Source organism: Streptopelia decaocto, assembly GCF_964273445.1.
Source record: "Streptopelia decaocto genome assembly, chromosome: 6".
In the NCBI taxonomy this organism is placed as follows: domain Eukaryota; kingdom Metazoa; phylum Chordata; class Aves; order Columbiformes; family Columbidae; genus Streptopelia; species Streptopelia decaocto.
In genome coordinates this window covers 52,123,585-52,141,253 of record NC_138660.1, presented here as the reverse complement: position 1 = coordinate 52,141,253, position 17,669 = coordinate 52,123,585, and the positions used below count along the sequence as shown (strand labels likewise).

The following is a 17,669-nucleotide window of genomic DNA, read 5'->3' as shown; positions in this document are numbered from 1 at the left end:
TAGCCACAGCCCCGAACCTTTCCCAAATGTCGCTCCACAACCCAACAACTGCAGACAAAGCAGCGGAGAGGGAGGGCACCCACCCTGCTGCAGGGCACCTCCTTCACAGGGGGCTGGGACCCTCTGCATCCCCAAAGCCGCTGAGCTGGAGCCATGGGAGGGCAGGGAATCAAAGGACAGATTCTCCTCTGCAACACAGAGCAAATGCCTTCACCCAGCCACAGCACCGATGCTCAGCGCCATGTTCAGCCAAGCCTGCCACCAAGCCCCTCTGGCAGGGCTGGGAAATACCTTCCCAGCTCCTGACCACCACCCCAAGGCTAGGTCAAGCTTCAAACCACCCAGGGCCAAGCTGGCTGGGCCACGAGGCAGAGAGGCTGCCGCCAGCCTGCACCCTGTCCCGCCCAGCTCTAGCAGCACCCTGACTGCCCAGAGAGGAGGTCTAAACACCAGGGAGGAGGTCTGAGCACCAAGCCCAGCATGCTGGGGGTAAACTGGGGCTAAAATCAGCGAGGAGCCCAGCTACACTAAACACAACGCAAGTTCTCTGCTGGGACCTTACACAAGAGCACGCTCCAGGCAGGAAGAGCATCCTGTCCAAAGCAGGGTCCAGGCAGGACACCCGCAGACAGAGCTGAAAATATTTTCCCAAACTGATCTATACTCTCCCCAAAAGGGAGAAATACCACTGGTACCCAGCAAGTGGCCCTGCCACAGAAGACAGACCAGCCCCATACCCCAAAGGGGTGAGGATGGGCAATGCTGCTGTGGTCCGCGAATTGCAAAGGGGGTGGTCTCGGCAAAGGAGAGAGCCACAGGCTGCCTCCCTGCCCAGCATGTCCTCACGGCCGGTGGTTCAGTCCCAATCCCAGATCCAGAATGGACGAGGAGTTGCCACATCTCCCATCCCTGGTTCCACCATGCATGCGACCCTCGTGGGGTCCAGCTTCTTGGGACATGCAGTTTCCCCTGTCCCCTCAAGGAATCAAAGTGTCCTACCTGCCACCCTGTGGGCCACCAGGCCCTCCAGATTCAGAGGCTCTTCTGCCGACCTCGACAGGTCTTCGTAGCTCTCCAGTCCCTTGGGGGGCATCTGGGTTTGTGGTGTGACAGTGGGAGAAGGCGGGGAGGAGACGTGGAGCTGCTGAGACCCCACGGGGCTGTAGGAGATGCTGAGCGGGAGGGTGCCCATCGCTGCTCCAGCTGGGGCTTGGCTGTAGTTCCTTGGCTCCGGCACTGGAGCTGGCTGGTAGCTGTATGGTGAATAGGTTTCCCGGTACTCGTGTACCCCATAGTCTGACTCTCCAGGAGAACAGGCTTTGCCCCGAGGCTCGGAGGCCACAGGGCTCACAGATGTCCCAAAGGACCTTGGCTGGGCCACTTGTGGAGTTGGCTGGGCATAAAGACCAGCGATGGGCTGGGCTGAGACAGAGGAGAGCAAGGATCCCGCCGGCTTGTCCTGGCGGGAGGTGGCAGGCACACTCTGCGACTTGTGGACGGCAGGCGCGAGGTCCAGCATCAGGACGTCAAGCGCTTCAATGGACTGCTCGATCTCCCGGCGGGAGGGTGCCCGGGGGAACTCAGGCATGCTGTGGCTGTGCGGGGGCACTGGCTGCAGCGGACTGGGCTGGGGGCTGCAGCTGGAGACACTGGGGCTGTGGCTCTCCAGGCCAACCTCCTGTAGCCGGGAAGGTGGCCGGCTCCCCCCTTGCTGCTGCCAGGAATTCAAGCCTCTCTGCACAGCCTCCCGGCTGCTGGTGCTGCGAGCTGGGGCCTGGGGCAGTGCTGGGTTCCCATCATACTTGGCCATGTCCACCACTGGGAAGGACCGGGAGCGATAGGCACCAGGCGGGTCGTAGCTGTACAGGTAGGGCTGGGAGCTGGGCAGTGGCTGGGGCTGCAGCCAGCCCGGGGCGTGGGAGCCCGGCGGGCGCTGAGGGTAGACAGCCAGGTGGTCCTGAGCTGATGCTGAGGGCCGCAAGGGAGGCAGCGGGTCACGGAGGTGGTGTCCCATCATGGTGTTCTGGTTGTTGTAAGGGTAGCCACCGTTGGAGAGCAGCTCACTGTCATACAGTCCCTCCTTCAGCAGCTTCTCAGCCCCGTTGCAGCTCGAGGGGCCATTGGGCAGGGAGGAGAGGCTGCCCACCCGGGGCGCCTCCTGGTAGCCGGCCTCGCTGGTGGTGGTGGTGCCGTCCAAAGAGGAGAGGGTGCCCAGGCTGCCCACGCTGTGCCCGTCCTGGTTGGGCAACTCGTCATCCAAGATATCCGTCTCCCGCTCAGCCACGAGCGCCGCCGCGTTCCCGTTGACATGCACCTGAGCCGGCACCACGTGGCGGCCCGGCACGGCAGGCAGGCGCGCCGGTACGGGCCCAGGCGCGTGGTTGTGCATGGGTGGCGCACTCTCCAAGCCAAAGCCGACAAGAAGACGATCCAGCTCCCGCTTCTCCTCGGGGCTCAGCACCGCCTGGCCGCCGGGCGCCCCGGGCACCCCCGGCTCATCGGTCCGGTCGGTCTTGGTGGAAGCGGTGGAGTTGCCCGAGTCGCTGCTCACCGAGAGCGTGTGCTCAACGTGGTTGGGCGTTGCTGAAAGCGGGAGACGGGTGGCGTTGATGGCGCCGGTGCTGCCGTGGAGGGAGTCTTTCTTCTTCACTTTAGCGTAGAGGCTCCCGTCCAGGGGCCCTTGTGTGTGCCCAACCTCTGCAAGGGGAGAAATGAACACGAGACCCCAGATCAATTGCTGGCTCTCTGCACGGAGCTAATGGGTCCCATTAGCCGGTGGTTTCAATCTCTTCTGAGCCGCCAGAATGCTTAATGACCAGCATCGCCGTTTCCTCGGCACCCTCCGCAATCCCACAGGCGCCACCATGCAGAGACACTGGAGCAAGACACCCCCATCCCCATGAGCCCACAGACCCCACTCTGCACATTGTCCTGCCCTGCCCTGCAAGCATCACCTGCTTCACTGCCATTCACCAAATATCCCTCCCCCTGGTTCCAGGAATCACTCCTGGCAATTCCCTTCCATGGCTCGCGAGGGCCAGGGCTGCCCATACAGTCAGCCATGACTTCACCACCACAGTACAGGGCTCGGTCAGCCCTGAAGGGCCACACAGCACCAGGGAGGTAACCAAGGAGGGCAGGGGAGATGCACCAAGGGCCATAGGAGAATGGGCAGAGATGGTCAGGATCTGGGCTGGTAGCTCTGCATGTCTCCAGCTGGATGGATGTACTCAGCCCACGGGTGAAGGACAGATGAACCATGGACCCACCTTCCCCCTCCCTGCCAGATGATGCACAGATCCAGCCAGCTGTCCAACCTTGACATTTTCTTCCCTGGCTACAGACAGGCTCTCACCCTTTCTATCCTTCCCCTTCCCTCGCAGAGGCCGGTGGATCTGCCCCACACCTTTCATGCCCTGAAGCTCCTGCACAGGCAGGACCACTGCCCAAATCCAAACGTACAGCAACTCCTCCCTGGGAGGCACCGAGTGCCTCAGTGTTGCGATTCGAGGCTAGTGTGAGAAGCTGGCTTTACTCTGCAGCCCTGAAAAGCAGGGGCAGCCAGGGTACAGCAGCATCACCACCAACAACCTTGCATCCCAGCTCTGAGTTCCCCAACTCCCACCACTCTCAGCAGCCCTGAGATCACAAGCAGCTGCACCCTTTACACTTTTACAAACAGGGCAGAGAGATTTTGGGGGCACAGAGGGACCCCTGGCCACCAAGACAGCAATGGGGATGGCCCCCAAGCCATGTCCCCCACAACAGAGCGTGCACGCCACAGGCCGGGCTGCAGACTCTTGTTTTTCCAGCTCCCCGACGAGGTTTCCTGGAAGGGCCCGCGAGCAGCATTAAACACTTTCTTTTGGAGGAAAAAATGACTCTTCCCTGGCGGGGAGCCAGGTGGCTGACTCAGGGACGGAAGACGGCCCTAATGTGATAGTGTGAAATCAGAGCACCCCTATCTGTGAGCAAAACACTTCCGAAAGCCAGCCGCGAGCTGAGGACAGCTTAACCAGTCCCACACTGCCACACCCGCACCCCAGCAGCTACCACACTGCCGATCCCCATCACTGTAAAGCAGAGAGGGGTGATAACACGTAGCACATGTCCTACCAAGTAAGGGTCCCCTCCTCGCCACCAATTTTCCACTCCTGAATCCCTGTCAGCAGCATCTCAAGGAGGTAACCAGGCCCCAAAGCTCCCCCTTAGCTTGAAGGTGCCCCAGGATCATGCAGCAAGGTCCTCTCTGGGTGCTTGGTGCAGGAAAGAATGAGGATATAAGTCCACAATTTCTCCTGGAGACTCAGAGCTCCTTCATCCAGCCAGTGTAACCAGGAACCAGCAGTATTTGACTCCTCAATACCTCCCATACAGGGGAAAAGGCAGAGAGTGGGAGGGAACTCCTTCCCGTGGAGGGAAAAAGGAAAAAGTAGCATGTCCAGGGGCAGTGTCAATGCTGGAGAGGTTGAGACATCGCCTGGAGCTGGGGAAAAGGCCCAGCCCTCCTGTCTGATGGCAGCGATGGGTACTGGCCAATCCCAGAAACCAGGGCAAGAGCCAGGGTGAGGGCTGGGATAATAAATAGGGTAGGAAAATAGAGAGGAAAAGGGAATAAATAAATATAAATGAAAGCATGTGGCACCAAGGGAGAAAATAGACGGGAAACGCTTTAATTAGACTGTGGGCTGAGCACTGCCCCACAGCTGGGAGAAAAGTCTTGAATAGAAGTCAGGATGGGGCACAATGCAGTTCACAGCAGAGCCAGAAAGCACCGAGCCCCCCGTCCCACCTTCCCTGAGCCCTCTGGCCAGGTGGAGACATGGGGGCCCCCAAATCAAGAGTGGTACCAGGGTAGTAAGCAAGGAAGGTGCCATGACACCTCCACCATCAGTCAGGCCCATGGGTGCTCTGCCCCACACCTGACTGCCCACCCTGTCCTCATCCCCACACATCCCCTGGGCTCAGATGCCAAAAGTCAAATCCTGCTCCCAGCACCGCTTCCAAGGCCACGCAATTGCTCACATGGCTGTCCATCGCTTGTCACCTAAGAATTTGAATAAAATCTCCCAAAAAAAAAAAAAAAAAAACAATCAAGGGAAGCAGAGACAGGCTGCTGCAGCTGAAGCAGCCATCCCGAAAGCAGCACGATCCCAGGCCCCATTTGCGAAGTGTTTGCAGCTCCCAGCAAGGTCAGGTTTCATCCCTGAAGGTCAGAGCAGCTCCAGCCTGGCAGGCTGTGCCACTCCAGCGTGGGTTGGGTTCACCCAGGGCTCAGCCCTGCTTCGGCTCTGTCTGCTCTGGCTGTATGGAGGCTGCTGGGGGAAGCGCTGAGCCCAGTCTGATCCTACCCCTGCTGCCAGGCTTGCTGCCCCAGCAGGGCAACACTCTGCCCTCTCCCTCCCCTGCACCCCACAGCTACATCTGGGAGAAAAACTGGTCCAGGGCACACAGGACAACAGGATGAGGGGTCAGCTCACATGCCCAAACCCCAGCCATCCACTTCATGCCCAGTGGAATGCACCATATAGCATGATGCACCAGCACAAATCCTGGCCAGGACTCTGTACCAGCGTAGAGTATAAGGCTGGGGCACCACGTCTCCCTTGGTTGTGCCCTCAGCAGCATCCCACCCACCTGCTGCCTCTGCTCCCCATCACCCAGAGTCCTGGTCCCAGGGTAACTCTGGAGCGCCAGCTGGCACGGAAGATCCTGGAGTCTTGGGACTCTTCGTAGGATGAAGGATGTGGGCCGAGTCCCATGGGGAAGAGCTCAGCCCTCTCTTGCTCTGGTTTCATCATGTGCCCAGATACGATGGCAAGAAGTAACCCCAACCCCTGAGTTGTGGGACACCACGGCCATGAATTTCCCACCCACCTCCAGCCCTTTCCCCTCTCTCAAACAAAAGCAAAGTCAGGACTTACCAAGGGGGAAGAAAAGATCCCAGGCGAAGAGAAGGAGTGGGTGGCAAAATCCCTTTCCTTGACCCTGTCCAGCACCAGAGCCTTCCAGGGGGACCTGGCACAGTGGCAGCTCACACGACGCCTGCAGCCAGCTCCGTGTGTCTGTCCAGGACAGGAGCCGACAGCCCAGGGCTGGCTTTCGTTGGCGTTTGTCCCTTTGGCTTTGCTTTCCCTCTCATGGAGGGAGCGATTCCCTCCCCAGCGCCCTGTCCCACGGGGCCAGCGAGAGGGGAGCCCTGACAGCAGCAGGGTGCCAGAGGGGCTCAGATACGGGGGTACCCCCAGGACACGGGGTGCCAGAGGAGAGGATGGAGGAAAGGAAGGCAGCGGAGGCAGGAGATGGGTTGGTCCCCTCCGCCCCGACCACACAGGGACAAGTGGGAGGGGAAGGCAGCTGGGGGCTGCCCAAGCCCCAGCCTGGGTTAACCCCAGCGAGGTGCTGGGAGGGCGGGGAGCTGTGGAAGGAGGACGGCTGGACAGACAGTTCCTAGCTATGAATATTAACTACTTCCTCCACAGGCAGCGCTGCACCACATTAACTGTTTCCTAGGCACAACAGACAGACAGCTGGGCAGCCTACGCACCCCACACCAGGGCTGAGCATCACCCTGCTGGATTGCCCCCCAGTTTGAGACCACCAGCCCTGTCCTGCTCCTGTGTGCATCTATGTCACACCTGTTCCTAAAAAAAGCAGTGACGCATTCCGGGTGAGGATGTCCCTTCAGGCCATATGCAACACTGTAACCCAGCTGGGACTGCAAACCAAAATGTCTTGCTGGAGACCTGAATTCTTCCATCTTAAATAAATATGTAGCCAAAGAGGAGTGGAAACCCACCACGGCCAAGCCAGCAACCACGCTCTCTGCCAAACCGGACCTGTTTTCACAACCCCCTTCTCTGCCACACCAGCCCTGCAGCACAATGTGGACACACCAGAACTGGTTTTGGGATGGCACCGTGCTGCCTTGTCTCATGGCAGGAGGCACAGCATGGACTTTGTCTATCCCGAAGACCCCCATGACTGTACTGCTCCATCCGAAGCAAAATCCACACTGGGATAGTGCTGACAATTCACCAGTCCAGGTGATGGTGAACCTACCTCATGTCTGGGTCCCTGAATACATGCTCAAGGTTCAATTCCTTGATTGATACAACGTACTCAGGAGAACATGAGGCTCCCGCCACTCTAATCCCCCAAATCGTGCATTTCCCACAACCCCATGGATGATGACAGGGGGATGAGAGCAGCGTTTCCAGTGGCCCCCTGACTCACAGCCCCATTTGCTCTCAAACAGCAGCACATGCCAAGTCAGCATCCTCCCAAAACCTCCAAGGTCTGCCCGGTTGTGCAGCTGCAGGCAGCCCACAGGAGGGCAAGTCGAGGGCTCCCTGCTCCAGACAGACTGCCCACGGACAGCCCCGGCCCCATGCACAGGCGCTCTGGCAGGCTTTGACTTCAAGAACTGTTTAAAGGAGGAAGAGAAGGGGCTGAGCTTCCATCAGCCCGTCCCTCCCTCCCTGCATCCCAGCCCTGCCTGCTTCTCAATCCCAGCGGGACCAAACCCCATCACCCCCCCATATCACAACCCCAAATACCAGGTCAGAGGACAGACCCTGGCCTGGAAGCAGCCATGCTCCAGCAGAAATGTCTAGCCAAGCCCATGGATGCTCCAGCATTTCTCCCATGGGGAATAACCAAAAGCAAGGGGGAGACACTGCCTGTGGATCCCCATCCAGCCCAGCCAGGTCCCCACTGCCCCCCAAAATGCCCATCCCGCCGAGCACTTACCTTGCAGCAGCCGGAGCAGAGAGCAGCGGAGAGGGGCGGGATGGGGAGGGGGAAGTGGATTCCTTCAGCTTTAGTCAGCTGGCGAAGGCGAACAGAGAGCCAGCGGCTCCCCTCCCCGCCAAGCCCAGCCAGGGGACGGATCCAGCCACGGGGGGAGTGCAGCAGCCTGCCGGCAGCTCCAGTGATGGCTTTAACAGCTCCAGCCTGCCCCATTTGGCTCTCTGCCTCTGCACAGCCTGGCTCACCCGCCCCTGTGTGCCCTGACTGGGCAGTCTCAGCCCCAAATACGTGGGGCAGGATTCAGCCCTGCTAGGGGAGACATTCAACAGGAGACACCCACCCTCCTGGGGGACCCTAAATACTGCGGGACAAACGGGACAAATGGCTGACAGCGACCCTACACCCATGGAAAGGTGCAGAACTGGCATCCAGCTCAACCTGGGGCTCTGGGACCCCCCAACCTTTGTCACGTGGGGGTTCAGGCTCTGCCATGACCTCCATCCCCGGTGGAGTGGGATGCTTATCCCGCTCCCCACCCTGGCCAGCCCTGCCCTGCACACAGGGCTGAGCTGCAGGGGAGCCCTGCGCCAGAACCATGACTCAGGTGGGAATTTAGCAAGTCTCCCACAGATGTTGGATTTGGCCAGGCCCTGGCAGTCCCCCTTCCATTCCCAGCACAAAGCAGGGGCGGGCAGAACTGGCCTGTGGTGGGGACGGAGATGGTACAGAGGTGGGCGGCAGGGAGGGGGACCGGACGCTGGGTGCGGCAGGACCAGATGAGGTGGGTCCGAGGGACAGCCAGTACAAGGAGCTGCTGTGTCAGCCTTTTTGCATTATCTCACACCATGCCAGCATGGCACAGCCAAGTGTCCCTCCACCACAGTCACGTATACAAACCATGGGGACAACCCCTCCACCCACCCGCTCCATGCCCAGCCGCAGCATCCTGTTCTCAGTCAGTGTCGATTTTCTCAGCAAAATCAAACCAGGCCATTGATGTTCCCCATACAGCTTTGCCCACATGCCTCAGTGAAACCCCCAAATTTTCTCTGCAGTGATCCTCCAACCAGCTGCAAACCCAGCAGTGCTGCATCCATCCACAGGTCTCCTGCCTGCCTAGAGCCAGCCTGACCCCTGAGGAGAGGCACCACAGTGCTGGCAAAGCATACTTCATTCACACAGGACAGGGGATATCTGAACCTCTAAACACTCAAAGGAAGAAGTGCCCCATCACCACTCACCAGCCTCCACTCTCAGACAACTGATGGCTATGGGGACCACAGCAGGAACCCGCCACACAGCTGGCACCAACCACAAAGCCCCTTTGAGGAGGAGGAAGGACAGCAGGCAAAGCCATGAGCCACTTGAGGACAACACTCACCTCCCCTGTGCCACATGGGACAGATGATGGGCAGTGGGACAGGTCCACAGGGGTATCCCAGCACACCCCACTCTTGCTAAGGACCATGGGGCAGCCTGAGCCTGGCAGGCAGCAGGGATCCTGCCTGGGTAAGGCAGGAGGATGAGCTCATCAATGGGGCCAGCCTGTGCTGTGGGGGTGGTTCGTGGAGCAGCCCCTGCTTGCTGCACCCAGCTGGGTTCCTTCCTGGCCAGAGGGCAAGATGTGCGGGTTCAGATCCCCTGCCCATGCTCCCTGCCCTGGTTGAGCTTGGTCAGCCAGCGACCCTGCTGCGACTCAGTTTCCCATTCCCTGCACCCCTGCAGATACGCACAGCAGAGCTAAGTGTGGCACCATGCGCAGCAGATCTCCTGGTGGATCCCCAGCCATCCACCTGCCCCTCTGGCTTCAGGGTCCCACAGCGTCACCCCCACCCTGTCCGGTACCCCCCCACCCCCCTGCCCAGATGGGTTCCCCATACTGAGCCAAAGCCACCGGAGAAAGGACATCCACCCCACTGAGAGTGGCTGTGACTGGCAGAGACGCGGTGCCGGGGGACCCACCGGTTGCCAGGCAATCCAAATCCCGTTTGCCCAGGCTGTGGTGCCGGTCTGCGGAGAGCCTTCGCCGAGCGGCAGGGACAGGCAGTGGCAGGGACAAGGAGCAGCGGCTGATCCCACCCCAGCCCAGGTCCCTGTGCCAGCCTCACCCCCCCACACACCCCCCCGCCACCGCTCGTTCGCGCCTGGTGGTGCCAAAAATGTGGCGTGCAATTCCCCGACCAAATAAGGCGAGAACAACCATAAACAGGGATCCCCCTCTCCCCATTCCAGCCTGGGACATGCTGGAGAAGAGGGAAAGTGCACACTGAGCAGGAGGAAGACAGGAGACCCCCAAGCCCAGGTTGGCTCTCCTCACCACTGTTCAAGGTGCCCCATGGAGTGGGCAGGGGTAGACCCCCTTTAGATAAGCTGTCTCACAGCTGCCTGCACTGGCACGGGTCACAGGGCAGACCTCTGCCTCCGGTTTCACCTCCCAGCAGTCCCAGATCATGCCCAAACCAATTGCAAAAGTGCCCTAATTCCCCATAGCCACCCTCCTTGCAAGCGAGACAGCCCAGCTGGTGCATGGAGGGACATCAACAGCCATGACACCTGAGATATCCGGGAGGGGACTTAGAGGAGCCCTGGGGTTCCCCTGCAGCCCTTGGAGGGGCTGGGAGTGCTGTGGCTCTGCCCCAAGGGCCAGAGGGGAACACATGTGCACCGAGGCACTCGGGTCTCTGTAGACAGGAGGGGCTGCCAGCTCAGGGCAGGGGCAGAGCAATGGACTGAGCTCACGGTGGGGACAGGCATTCCCTCCCCTCAGGGCCAGACCCACAGCCCCCACCTCCCTGCTGCATAGCTGAGCCCACATGTCACGAGTTGCCTGTTTACCACCCCATGCCAAGGCAGGTGTCCGTGCCAGCTCCGCGCAGCTGCCCCAGGTCCGGCCCCATGTCCTCACTGTGGGCAGGGATCCCTTTGCCTGCGCCAGGCACCCAGAGTCCCCACCCTGCCCACAGCTCCCACTCAGAGTAGCCAGTGACCTTCAGGGACATCAGGGACCACAGCTGTCCCCACTCCAGGGACACCTGTCTGGACCAGGCCAGGAAAGTTTAGGCATTTGTTCGGCCACAGGTGGCTTGGCTGCCAGGATGGGGTTCCACCACCCTTGGACAAACAAGTCCTGCCTGTTCCTGCCAAGCAGGCAAGGGCAGCCGATTCACTGCATCCAAATTGGTGCTCAAGGGGCTTTTCCCAGCTCCAAGCCATGGTGCAGACCCTCCAGGGCCAGTGAGGTGTCCACCTCTCCCAAGGGAAACTGAGGCACAGCAACATCCTGCCACACTTGCACGATGAGAAAAGAGCTAGGAGACCTAATGTTCCCCCCATTAAGACCCACTTGTAACAGACTTGGGGTTTGGGTTTCCCAAGGCTATGAGGTGTGTACCAGGGCAGGATCCTGCTCTGTACAAACAATGAGCAAATTGCTTTGAGAGCAAAAGTGCCAAAGAAAGAGCCTGAGCTCCCTGGCACCGTGGCAGGAGGGAAAGTCCACAAAATCTTCCTCTCCTATCCCATGGCCATGCTCCTCCTGGCAGCGGTCACCTGTCCCCAGTTCTGCTGCCTGCCAGCATCCCCTTCCCTGGAGCTGGGGGGATTCCCATGGGGACACTTTAGCCACCGACCGCCCTGTGAGCCCTAACCTTTCTCCAGGTGCTTGCTGGGCAGGGGCGGCTCAGCCCAGGCGCCCTCTGCACTGTCCTCACGCTGAATGTTGAAGTTCTCATAGGAATCCCAGCGGATGAGCGGGTCAGATGTGTTGTAGTCCACAGAGACGCTGGGCCCATTCTCCAGGTGCTCCATGCCTGGGAAGAGGCAAGGATGGTCAGTCAGGGTGACAGTGGAGCCAGCATGGGTGGGATGAGGGAGATGTAAGAAGGTGCAGGCAAGGAAAAGAGGGAGGGAGCTGTAGGGCAAAGCAGGAGAGTCATGTAGAAATGGGGGCACCAAGAGGGATGGATGGGCATCGGGGAGTACACGAAGACCCACAAACGAGGTGTATAGAGCTAGCTGGGGCATTTGGGATTGCCTAGGGACAGGCAGACAGACTGAAAGTAAGCATGCCTAAGACGGGACTTTTTGAGGTAGGGTGCGTTCCACTCCCAAGCACTCCCTCCTTAATGGATCAGCAAGTGCTGCAGAAAATAGCCTCCCAGGGAAGAGAGTGGGGGCGATAGGGCACCCATGGGTGCTCCTAGATTACCATCAATGCCAGGACTCCTCATCCCACCCTGGTGACAAAGGGACAGTCCCTGGTCGGGCAGGGAGAGGTCGCAATGGAGGCAGCAGGTGACAGAGCTCGGGAGCAGGAAAGGTGTCAGGACCCAGCTCCAAACCAGCTGTACCTTGGATCTTCTCGGGGCCGTAGGAGAACACGAACTCCACCTTCCCATACTCAGGGAACCTGTCATCTGGAAAGGAGAGAGCAGAGCAAAGGGATCATCTCCATCCAGCCAGCCAGCCAGCCAGCCCTCCAATGGCACCCAGAGGGCAAAACCAAACATTCCTGCAGGCCAGCTCAAGGTCAGGAGCTGGTAGGACGTATCCTGGCATGGGGCAGCACATCTCAGCCCGCAGAACAACCCCAAGGAAGCCCCAGCACATTGGTATTGATCTTGACAACGAAGGGGATGATACTGCCAGGGTCCCTGAGCAGCCCCACACCCTGTGGATGGAGCAGGGGTGCCCTGCTTCGTCAGGGGTGGATTTGGGATGGGTGCCCATCTGTCACCACGATGGGAGCAGTGTCAGAGGGGAGGGAGGAGGAGGGAGCTTGGAGCAGGGAGGTGCCAGGAAAGTTACCTCTGAAGGCCTCATCCAGGTCCTCCTTGCCAAAGACAACATCAAGGTCATGCACAGCACATGTGTGGAACTGCACGCGGAAAATCACGTCACGTGTCGGGCTGCGAAACTTCTTGTGGTAACACTTCAGCTGTGGATGGGAGCAGCAACCAGCCGTCAGGATGAGACCCCAAGGCTGGACGAGGGGTCCCAAGGCATGAGGACCACCTGTCCCCCAGCTGCTCCCCATGTGGGGGGCTGGGCCAAGGCACCTTACCAAGATATCGCCCTTGAGGAGCAAGCCAGGCTCAATGGTGATGCAGATGCCCGTCTGGCTGTCTCCTTGCACGTTGCTGCAGAGAGGGATAACAGGAGGATGTGAGCTGCAGTGTAGAGTGCTCCCAGAACCACCTCCACCAGCCCCTTCCACACAAACCCAGTCAGGAAAGGTACAAAACACAGAGCTGACCCTCCACGTGACAGAAGAGAGTCCCATCCGCTACCCCAAAAGGCACCCATTTCCAGAGGGAGGCAGGCAGGAGAGGGAAACAGCACAGCTCAATGAGGGTTTTAAAAATCCTGCGTGGGGAGGGTTTGATGGAGGTCTGAGTGCTGGGTCTGGGCTATCAGGCTGTCCACCCTGCTCCCGTGGGTTGAGCAGAGCATGGGATGTAGAGGGAGATCTCTTGGGAAAGGCTCTCCTCCCTGCCTCAGTTTCCCTGCCAGAAGTCCTCCACAGAGTGCTGGGAGAGCTGCCTCCAGGTGGTGGCATTGGCACTGGGGGACAAGGGAAGAATGGAGTTCGATTTCACAGGCAAGATAAACCTGGAATTTATTACTGGCATCCCATAAACAGTCTATTAAAAGCTGAGAGGCAAGGCTGGGAGGGCAGTAAATCTCAGCTAACGGGGACGCCCAGCTGTGGGGAAGGGAGATTTCGGTTTGGCAGTGAGCTGGGAATACACTCAAGGCCAGGGGCTCTGGTCCCTCCAGGGGGGCAGGAGCCAGGGGTCCCAGCCAAGCATCAGGGCAGCTGTAGAAAATGGTTCCTGCTTTGCCTTTGCCAGTGCCTGCTCTGGGAGCAGCACTGGAAAACGATGTCAGGGTGAATTGTGGGGACATTAAAAAGGAGGGAAACTCTTTACTGGGGAGAAGAAGAGGGCTTTTAGGACAATTCTGGGCAGGAGAAGCAGCTCTTTGGGCAGAGAGAGAAGAAATGCCTCTATCCCCCAGGGAGGGTGAGGTGTCCTCATCCCTGCCCACGCTCCCTCCAGGGACACCCAGCCCCAGGCTCCCTCTGCTGCTATGCAGTGTCACTACAGCCATCCCAGCAGAAGGGCCCAGTATGGCCCAGTATAGCCAGTTACCACCTCCAAGCAAAGGGAAGACCCTTTTTTTCACTTCCCTGGACCACAAACAGACTAAGAACAGGGCACTGAGACCGGTTGAGACTTGGCCTTAACCTTCTCCATCTCCCCCAACTTGCCAAACCCCGTGCACTGGGAGGAGGGAAGCCCCATGGCAAGGAGATAGTTACTAGATTCCCGAGGTGTAGACGGGCTGCATGGCCTGGTAGATTTTCAGGAAGGGCCGACAACCTGGAAGACATCAAGGCGGGGAGAGAAGGCAGTGCTGCTGTTAGCCGGCAGGGCGGAGGGGCCAGGGCAGGGATTAGTCACGGGGGAGAAATCCAAACAGGGAGGGAGCCAAGGCAAACAGCCACTCCCCGCCCCAGCCAGCCTGCACTGGCCATGGGCAACATCTGGGATGGGCAGAAAGGGATGCTTGGGATGGAGTGGGAAAGGGGGAGAGCCCCTGTAGTCCAGTTTGGGTCCTGTAGGACCTGGGGCAAGTGCTGGGATGAGGATGGAGGTGGGATGATGGTCTCTGAGCAAGGGACCGCTTCTGGGTACCAGCACTGGACATGGCACTACACTCCAAACCCCAACCCCCATCTGGTGCCACCCTCCAAAAAGCCATCAGAAAAGGCTTGTCACCCAGCAGCTCAGGTTAGTGCTCAGCGTGGGGCCGGGGAAGGCACCCCATGAAGGTGTCTCTGTGGGAAAAGGCAGCACCCCCGTAACAGTAGTGAACAGTCCCCAAGAGGGAAAGGGAAATTCAAATTGCCAAGGAACCTGTGGAAAATATCTCCCATGGAGAGCAAGCCCAGCCAGGCAGCGTGGGGCCATGGTATGTCTGTGCCGGCCAGGCTGGAGGAGATGTGGGGCACCTACCGCCTTTCGACTCGAAGTTGGGGATACCATGCATGATGACATGGTGGAGGAAGAGAGGTTTGTTGTTCATCTTGATGCTGCCAGAAAGGAGCCCACTGAAGTAATGGATGTACCTGGAGGGCAGACAGGCAGCTCAGGGGCAGGACCCACAGCAAAGCACTCCCCTTACCCCCAACTGCCCTGGCCATAAGGGCAAAACCCAGCCTGCAAACGCACACCAGGACCCACCTCTTCTGGGATGGCTGTCCCACTGGCACCACCTTGTCCTCATAGAAGCGCTTCATGGCAAACCTGTCCAGAGCCTGGTCAGCACTGCAGGGACAAAAGGGTAGATGAGGCTGAAGGAGAGCATCAGCACCAGCACCCCAGTACCGCTGGACTGGAGGTTGGCAGTGCGCCCCAGGGCCACCCCAGGACTCCGCGTCCCTCTCACCTGGCTGAGATGTTGCTGTAGTGCATGTAGGCAGCCACCACCACCCCCAGCCGGCCACGGTTTCCCTGCGGGCACACAGCACAAGGGGTGTCAACAGGGGCCGTGGTGCCTGCGGCATGGCCACCACGCACACGGGCATGCACACAGTGCTCCCTGTACACATGCACCGACATACACACCCCAACCCTCGTACACACGCACCAATCTACACATACATGATGACACCTATCCACAGCCCAAGCTACCCTGTGTCCCTTGGCCTTTGAGGCTGCTCAGCCCTGTCCTTGCAACCCCCTGTCCCACCCAGGCCCCAGGGACAAGGTCCAGCCAACCTTGTTGTGAAGCACCACCACGTTGTGCGGCGTTGCATTGAGCCACGTGTCCATGGCTTTGCAAATGCTGCAGATCTTCTCCAGCGCTGGGGTGTGCATGTCAGGCCACCCAAAATCCAGCACCTGGGTGGGAGGTGTGGGACAAACAGGGTCACATCCACGCTGGGCTCCACCCCTCCACAGTTCCCAGCCTGCCAGTGTGTAAAGCCCAGAACACATACCCGAGGGCACCCCCGCATTGCCCTGATGTACCCCACCCAGCCTCTCCCCCAACCCTGCACCCCACTGCCCAGAGCCCTGCCCTGGGGAACCCATCGGGGTCCCAGATCTCAGCCCTCCCCCCACGTCACTCAGCTCAGCTGCCCAGGGCTCCCCCACAGTCACAGGGATGTGGATGATGCCTTAGGGGGGCCTCCAAAAGACCACAACAGCCAGATTTGGGATGGGGGCAGATGGGGTTAGGCAAACTCACTGGGAAGTCCCAGTGCTTTCCTCCAGGTTTTGCCCCATCCTTCACCAGTTGGGTGGGAAAGAAAGGGTGGCTGTTCCTCCCCCAAACAGCTTGCACCAGGGAGCTGGTCCCACCGACAGCCCTGTCCGGAGCCCCAAGCCCCGCTGCTCCCCACAGCTGTGACCCACCTTGGGGTGAAGTTTGTTGATATCGTGTCTCCGCTCAGAGAGGTTGAAAAGCTTCAGAGAAGAGGAAAGACAGAGTGAAGGCACACCTTTCTCCCTCGCTGCCAAACCCTCACCTCTTCCGCTCCTCAAAGCCTCCCCAAATCTCCCCATGAGATGCTTCCCTGGATATATTAACCCCAGTAATGCCTTGCCACAGGGCAATGTAATGGCTAAAAATTCCCACGGGGTCCAAAAGACGCTGGAAAGCTTCAAGACAGGAAAAGATCCACCCATGTTGGTGCAAAGACTCTTCTCACCAGAGTCGAACCCAGCGAGAGGTGAGGATGCAGCTGTGCAGCAGCCCCAGCCCGTGCAGCACCCCATTCCCAAGGCCTGAGCACCCCAGCCCCTTCCCCAGTCCGGCAGGGACACAGCCATGTCACTCACCACATAGTTGTCCCCATGCTTGGACTTCAGCATGTGGGCCACCTCGCGGAGGTTGCTGCAGAAGCTCTGCTCCTCGGCCGTGCTGGGGTAGGAGACCGCGATGATCCGCTCCGTGATGTACACTAGGTCCAGCTCGCAGCTGCTCTCCATGGCCATGGTCAGGCTCATGCTCCTGGGTGAGGGAGGGGACCATCACCAGGACTTGGTGTGGGGAGGGGACTTAGTGGCCCTTCCCCACCCTGCGTGGCCCCTGGGGTGAGGCAAGACAGGCTGGGACACTTGGGGATGGCAGCAGGGCAGCCTACAGCCTTTGCTCTGCTCCCAGTCCTAACAGGGTGTCTTGGAGACCCCAGGTTGGGGATGGTAGGTCATAAACTATGTCTTTCCATGGGGACCATCCCCCAGCTGTAGTACAACTGGAGAAGCAAAGAATTGGCAGGGCCAGGGCAAGGTTCAGGTAAGGCAGAGATGGTCACCAGAAGGAGAAACTGAGGCATCTACCTGGATGTTTTGTGGCGTGACTGCCCACTCCTGGGGGATTTTGTGGCATCCTAAAGAACCAGAGAGGAAAAGTGAGTTACTGACCACAGTCACCACAGGGGTATTGCGAGAGCCAGGTGTGATGGTGCTGCTGGAGCATCCCATCCCCGCCACACCAACCTGCATACCATAACACCCCCAAAGTATCGCTATCTCCACATATCACCCACTGAGCATCCTGGTGGCACCAAATGCCCCAATAGCACCATTGTCGCCCCACCATGGCCACAAGCAAAACCCATCTCTCACAAGCCCAGTGTGGCTGTGACCAGCTGCCACAGGCACTTGCAGGGCCAGTACCACGGCACAGCATCCCAAAAGACCTTTGAGGAGGATGCTGTGGGTGGTCAGACAGTCTCAGGCAAGTCACGAGTCCCTCTGGTCTCAGGTGGGCCCTGGGCACACACCTGGCAGGACAGGGTGGCTTTGGCCATGCCCAGGGCAGGGGCAGGTTCGCTGCCCGAGTGGCGGTGAGGAGCCAGCCAGGCACAAGGGTTTGCTTTGGCCCCGGCTCCGCAGAGCCAAATG

General features: G+C 59.4%; 1 protein-coding gene across 9 annotated transcripts in view; it reads right to left on the bottom strand.

The window, feature by feature from the left end:
• The window catches only part of TNS1 (tensin 1), a 54,471-nt gene that overhangs the window by 24,109 nt on the left and 12,693 nt on the right, over nt 1-17,669 (bottom strand). For all 9 annotated transcript variants that reach the window (XM_082056726.1, XM_082056727.1, XM_082056728.1 and 6 more), the window contains exons 3-15: nt 17,103-17,152; nt 16,602-16,773; nt 16,176-16,226; nt 15,537-15,659; nt 15,205-15,269; nt 15,000-15,083; nt 14,772-14,884; nt 14,075-14,135; nt 12,815-12,890; nt 12,559-12,688; nt 12,102-12,167; nt 11,400-11,561; nt 1,000-2,697 (exon numbers count right to left, since the gene is read on the bottom strand). In XM_082056726.1, coding sequence (XP_081912852.1) covers nt 1,000-2,697; nt 11,400-11,561; nt 12,102-12,167; nt 12,559-12,688; nt 12,815-12,890; nt 14,075-14,135; nt 14,772-14,884; nt 15,000-15,083; nt 15,205-15,269; nt 15,537-15,659; nt 16,176-16,226; nt 16,602-16,773; nt 17,103-17,152 — 2,851 coding nt within the window. The remainder of the gene's footprint in view (nt 1-999; nt 2,698-11,399; nt 11,562-12,101; nt 12,168-12,558; nt 12,689-12,814; nt 12,891-14,074; nt 14,136-14,771; nt 14,885-14,999; nt 15,084-15,204; nt 15,270-15,536; nt 15,660-16,175; nt 16,227-16,601; nt 16,774-17,102; nt 17,153-17,669) is intronic.